Raw genomic sequence first — 5,687 nt, 5'->3', positions numbered from 1 at the left:
CCCCTGGCGCCGGAGGGAGCCCTTCTCCCTGTGCCTCTCTCCCTGCCCAAACCCCCCTCCCCGCACAGACCCACACACACGCTCTCACAGCTTGTCGTGTTGTTTAAAACAGGTGGAAGACCTTTGTAATGATATTATGCCTTTCAATAAAAATTTTATGAGGTGTATTTGATTATAGATTAATGTGTCCCTAATAAAACGGACGGATGGAGCAGCTCGGAGGGCCCCCTCCCCCCACCACACTCACACACGCCCGTGTGGCCCGCATGCACCCCCAACGGGAGGCTGAGCACACGCCGCGGCCCGACGGGTGAGCTGGGGTGGCCCCCGGGGCTGGGCGCGCCCGTGGCCACCGCGGCCCAGGCTTCTGTCTGCCCGCAGAAGGGCTGGCAGGAGGCGAGTGGGACCCGCGCGGACAGTTGCGGCCGGGTGCCGTGTCTTCTCCAGGACTCCCGCAAATGCCCTACAAGAGAACACGCCACGGGGCAGACCCTAAATCCCAGCGCGAGACCCGCGCCCGCCCGCCGCCCGACCTCGAGGCCAGGGGAGCCGCACCTCCCAAGGCAGGGCGTCTTCGCGTGGTTCCCACTTAGAGGCCTCCAAGTGGATGCCGGGGGTGTCTTTAAAATGGCCTGGTCCTGGGACCACTCTCATCCGATTTTTTTTTCTTTCCCTCCAGAGGTAAGGCTGGGCAGCCTTGAATCTGAGGGTAATGCCCATTGTCACTCCCAAATCCATGGTACAAAGCCTCGGAAGCCTGGCTGGGAGCGGAGACAAAAGCAGCTGGGTGCAGGCGGTGGGGGATGTGTTCCTTGCTCTATAAGTTGCCCAGCGCACCCTGGGAAGGCTCCCAGCCCACCTTGAGCCCCGGAAAGGAAGGGGGTCAATGGCTTATGGCCTGATTGTCTTTGCCAATGGCTTTCTGATTTTGTTCCAGAGGCGCTGCCTTTGCCTGTAGCACGGTTTTCCTCCCAGACATGGCCCCCTGTCAACAACTAATGGTGCTCCCCACATCGTGGGGGAAACGGAAAAGTTAAAATTGCCCTCCTCCTGCCCAACCAATGAAGGTCTGGGGCAAACTGATTCCAGTGTTCCTAACCTGGCATTCATTCAGACCCACTCTCTCCCACCCCTAGGAAATAGCTCCCCTAAAAGGGTTCTGTCTTAGAACTGGGGAAGGTTCTTGATTTTGAGAAGGAAGTTTAAAACTCTGAATAAATACAGAGTCTGCCAGACTCCCTGGGTGAGGGATCTAACTCTTAGAGCCCCTAAAATATTGTTTTTAGGGGGAAAGGGGGCAGGAATGAAAAGAACATGTTTTGTGGAGCTGCTTGAAGCTGTTGGCGACCCTTTGAAACTGCAGCACAACCTGGGGTAACGGATTCTCTGTCAGCAATTCTCCCCAAGGCCTCTCTTTCCTTCTCCCTGGCAGAAGTGGATTAAGTCCGGGCTCTCTTGGGCTGCGGATCCTCCAGTATATATACTGGTGAAAGCTGGGGTTTTTCAAACCATGGCGGCAGCTGGAACAGTGGACTTCATGGGAAGTCATGTTCATTTGCAAATTCTCTTTCAGTCACCCTTTGTACATTTTCTTGCCCCCCAGATACAGTGGCTCCAACTAGCAACTAGCGTTTTGTAATTAAATAGAGGGAGAATTGGGGGGAGGGGATATTCTCTTCCCTTAAAAAAATTTCATGTGGACCACTAAAAGGTAATGACTGAGCATAAAATCCTTCCACAAGGAAACGAGGACAAAGTGGATGGAAAAACTCACCCATCCTCTGCTTCGCTGTGGCCTGGCTGTCTTGTGCTTGGGATGGGTGAGAATGAGGGAATGGGGGGCAGAATTGGATCCGATGCAATGCTAAGCTGCTGCTTGTCCTTGCAATGGAGGCCCCTTGGCTTCCAGGTGGGCAAGACTGGTTTCAACCCAGCCCCTGATGATGATGGCACGCCAGCCAGAAATTGCCAAGACCCACTGAAAGCATTAAAAATAACACAACCAAAACCAAAGAGAAAGACACATAAGTGGGGAGCTTTGAGGAAAAAGCAGCTTGGGCACAAGCTTACTTACTTACCAGGCTCGAGCTAGAGGGAAACTGATAATTCAATTCAATTAATGGGGGGCTAGGGAGAAAAGACTTCCCTTCTTCCCAACTATGGAAATAGCACCCCACCCCCCCCACACACACACACTGTGCCAAATTTCAAGACCCTAGGCCTCCTCCAGCTTCTCTCTCACATCCTTTTCCTTCTCTCTATCCCCCCAAACTTCCCCAAACAAGCAGATTAACAGGAAGATAATCTCACCAAAGGCTTTCATTTCCACTGTAACAAATTTTCATTTTAGAAAGCAGAGGGAGCGAACTTGTTTCCAGAATTTATTGCATTATACATGCGACCAGAACATGCACAGAATGGACAGGTTGCTGTTATACTCTACCAAACCACAGATGCACCACAAGGGAAAGGCTACAAGGCATAAGTCATCAATATTCCATCTCACCAAGGACAACTGCTAAATTCATTTGTGAAAAGATACATTGTAATGTGCTTTTTAGTCCCCCTCCCCCCCAAAGCTTGTGAATTTTCTTAATCTTTTTTAAATATATATGTAATTTAAGTACTTTAAGTACTGATGTATTCAAAACGCCATGGGCTCATGGACTAACCACACACAGACCTTTTGTGTTAGGAAAAACATGAAAAAAGTCACATTGCTGGATAGATGAATTGATTGATAAATGCTCTACAGTTCCAATAAGTTAAGACCCAAATGAAAATGCGCAGTAATAGTTACCCTGCATTACGATGAACAAAATAATAAATTACACGTGCTAGTTTTTAATATATATATGTATATATATACTCATAGGGATTACAGATCACTTGCAGCACGAACAGAATAACCCCAAAGTCACATTCTAGCAGGAAAACAAAACAAAAAAACAAAGAGCAAAGAAGGTTTTGTTTCCGCCTTCCCAGTCTTCCAGCACTGGGCCCTGGAATTCGGTGCCCCCTCTCTGATCCTGGCCTCCCACGGGCTTCGGACCTAAGAGAAGGTGAGGTTGGCGGTCAGTTCTCGGATCCGGTTCTCTCGGCTCATCTTCTTGAGTTTCATGCGGCGGTTTTGAAACCAAATCTTGACCTGCCTGTCGGTGAGGTTAACGCTCTTACTGATCTCTAGGCGGCGCTCGCGGGTGAGGTACATATTGAACAAGAACTCTTTTTCTAATTCCAGCGTTTGGTGCTTAGTGTAAGGGCACCTCTTCTTTCTGCCACTCTTTGCAGTGAGCCAATTGCTGGTTGGAGTATCAGACTTGATTTCCTCTAACAAAATTAAAGGGAGAAGAAGAAGAAAAAAATCAAGAATTTTTTTTTTGGTCTCTCAGTCTGTTCAAATGTACCCTTGGCCATGACCCTGCAGGCAGCCAGGCTGCTGTGGGAAATACTAGTATTAAACATTACCCACATGAGGTGGGCCTTGGAAGGGATTAGTCAGTGATACCAGATTAGTTTAAATGCCCCAAATGATAGGATGGGCGGGGACCTGGCCTTCTGTGTCAGGGTTCTCCCTCAGCTTTCTGACCTGCATCAAACATTAGGACAATAGTAAACTTTCAGGGTCTCCCCAGCAACATTCTAAGTGGTCAGCTCCTAACAGGGCTGGAGTGGAAGAAGCAAGCCACAGCCTGGACAAGGCTACCAATCCCACTGCTGCCTCAGGTCTCCAAGTCTGCCACTTCTTCCCCACTTTCCCTAGGCAGGTGGGGAGCCACACAGCCAGGTCGATAGGTGCCCATTTTCCTTTAAAACATAACTGAGTACACCTTCTCCACCCTGCCCGGGGATTCAGAATTTCCTGAATTTTCATGCCTTCTCGCCCCCACACAAAAGCATTGCCCAGAAATGTAGCTCCTTAATGTGGCCCACCTTTAGGCACTGGAAGAGAGGCACAGGGGCAGGGGTCCTTCTCCAAAAAAAACCCCCAGAGTCCCTGGCTCTTTGCCCTAGCCCAGCCCTAAGGCTGCCTCTGCCGGGTGGGCCAAGCAGATTCTATTCTCCCCCCTCCCGCCTTTGCCCCCTCTGCAAATGAATTGCAAAGCTCGAGGCACTTTCCCCAGACAAAGCCAAGGTTACCTAGCCCCGCAGAGGCAAAGAGCCCTTGTTTCCCCCGCTCAAGCGCCAAACAACCAAGCCATCTCATTCCCCTGGCCGCCCCCAAGCTCGCAGGATGCGGGGTGCATACACTTAAACACGAACACGGTGTCTTGGACCACCTTAAAATCATAACTGGGTCAAAGTTGGGGCTGCAAATCTGAGCAAGAGAAAGGAGGTTCTGGGGCTGTGTTTATGAGCTGCAGGTCATTTGCGCTCTTTTGTTGCATTTCAGATCTAGCTCAGGAAAAATAAACCCAGCAAGCCCTTCCTCTGGCGAGACGCCATCAGCCTGGAGCCAGGACTAGCCAGGAGGGCCAGGGCAGCGGGGGAGAAGCGGGGATGAGCTGGGGACTGAGAATGCCCCCTCTAAAAGCTGGGAGGAGCAGCACCGGCCAATCGGCCCCGCCTGAGCTGCCAGGGCTCTGCGCCGGGCACCCAGGTGCTCCCTCTTTGCCGGGTTCCCGGGCTGCGCGCCCCGCTGGGGTGGCAACCCTGCTCATACCGACCTTTGCTCTCCTTCTCCTGCACTTCGGGACTGGACACGGAGACCTCAGCCATGCAGCTCCTTTCTTCCGGAAGGCCACCCTTGGCCTCAGGGCTCTCCACCTGGGAGACTTTGGTGGGCTCCTGGCCGCTTGCAGGCTCGTTCATCTTCTTTTCCATCTGCAGCTGGGCGGCCGAAAGCTGTGGCTTGGCCGCGCCGCGAGGGTTGAGCTGGAGCATGACTGTGGAGCTGCCTTCGGGGCTGTTATTGTACTCTTGGGTTTTCCCGGTGGCGTAGGTCTGACTCAGTCTAAAATATCCAGGGACAGGAACCTCGGGGTTCTCAACGGGACAGGACTCAGGGACCAGCCTCTGGTACGAAGGGACCTCGGCAGAAATGAGTTTGTTGCGCTTATCAGAATACATGCAGCAATTGGATTCTTCCTTAATGTTGGTGGTGAAGGAGCAAGTGGGGACTTGCTGTGTAACAGGTTGCTCTATTCGACAAGATCTGTTCGGGTCTGTCCAACTGTCTACTTGAGGTATATAAGGATGCACATTCATACCCATATTTTGGTGGTTCACTTCTCTTTTGGCCAGAGACGGGAGCAGTCCACAGGTTTGCATTCCATAGGTCCCCATGTCTGCGCTAGGTGGTGGCATGTACATGCTGGCGCTGCTCGAATAAAAACTGTCACTCCTGCAGGCACTGATCAAGGAATCTACTAAAAAAGTATTAGCAGCAGGAGAGCTGTTGGGAAAGGACATTTTGGGGAGGAATTTGAAGAAGAGAGATTGTGTCCTTTGTAGGCTGACATCTCTAGGAAAACATTCCCCGTGTAATTGTGGATGCCTCTGCCGACCACATGACAACCAAGCCAATGAGATTTGAAAATGGCCTTGAGCCGCAGCCTCCTCGCAGGTCACGTGTTCCAGAGCCAGGCCGGCCGGCCGCGTAAGCACGGACAACAGCGACATCTACTATGCGCCAGAGATAGTGCGCGCTGGAGACCACCGGCCCAGCGCTCTCCGCCGCCCGCCAG

The 5,687-nt window shown here is 51.7% G+C and overlaps 2 protein-coding genes across 2 annotated transcripts in view; both read right to left on the bottom strand.

The window, feature by feature from the left end:
• The window catches only part of HOXD9 (homeobox D9), a 3,281-nt gene extending 2,543 nt beyond the window's left edge, over positions 1–738 (bottom strand). The window contains exon 1 of the mRNA XM_005857732.2: positions 556–738. Within this exon, the coding sequence (XP_005857794.1) occupies positions 556–738 (183 nt within the window). The remainder of the gene's footprint in view (positions 1–555) is intronic.
• A 1,626-nt stretch (positions 739–2,364) lies between these two features.
• Positions 2,365–5,677, bottom strand: HOXD10 (homeobox D10). The gene is made up of 2 exons (XM_005857609.2): positions 4,668–5,677; positions 2,365–3,330 (listed from the first exon to the last, which is right to left on the bottom strand). The coding sequence occupies exons 1-2, from the start codon at positions 5,620–5,622 to the stop codon at positions 3,053–3,055; spliced, it is 1,233 nt and encodes a 410-aa protein (XP_005857671.1). The 5' UTR covers positions 5,623–5,677; the 3' UTR covers positions 2,365–3,052.
• Between the last annotated feature and the right edge of the window lie 10 nt (positions 5,678–5,687).

This window comes from Myotis brandtii, unplaced genomic scaffold (genome assembly GCF_000412655.1).
Source record: "Myotis brandtii unplaced genomic scaffold, ASM41265v1 scaffold112, whole genome shotgun sequence".
NCBI classification, from domain to species: Eukaryota; Metazoa; Chordata; class Mammalia; order Chiroptera; family Vespertilionidae; genus Myotis; species Myotis brandtii.
The sequence above is the reverse complement of the archived record's forward strand: the minus strand, read 5'-3'. Positions and strand labels throughout refer to the sequence as shown.

What these genes read in the sequence shown, in the direction of transcription:
- HOXD10 (XM_005857609.2), bottom strand. Translation starts at nt 5,622, where the DNA reads ATGTCGCTGTTGTCCGTGCTTACGCGGCCGGCCGGCCTGGCTCTGGAA. An exon ending in GCAGGAGAAGGAGAGCAAAG is followed by an intron (nt 3,331 to 4,667) that starts GTCGGTATGAGC and finishes TAATTTTGTTAG; the next exon opens with AGGAAATCAAGTCTGATACT.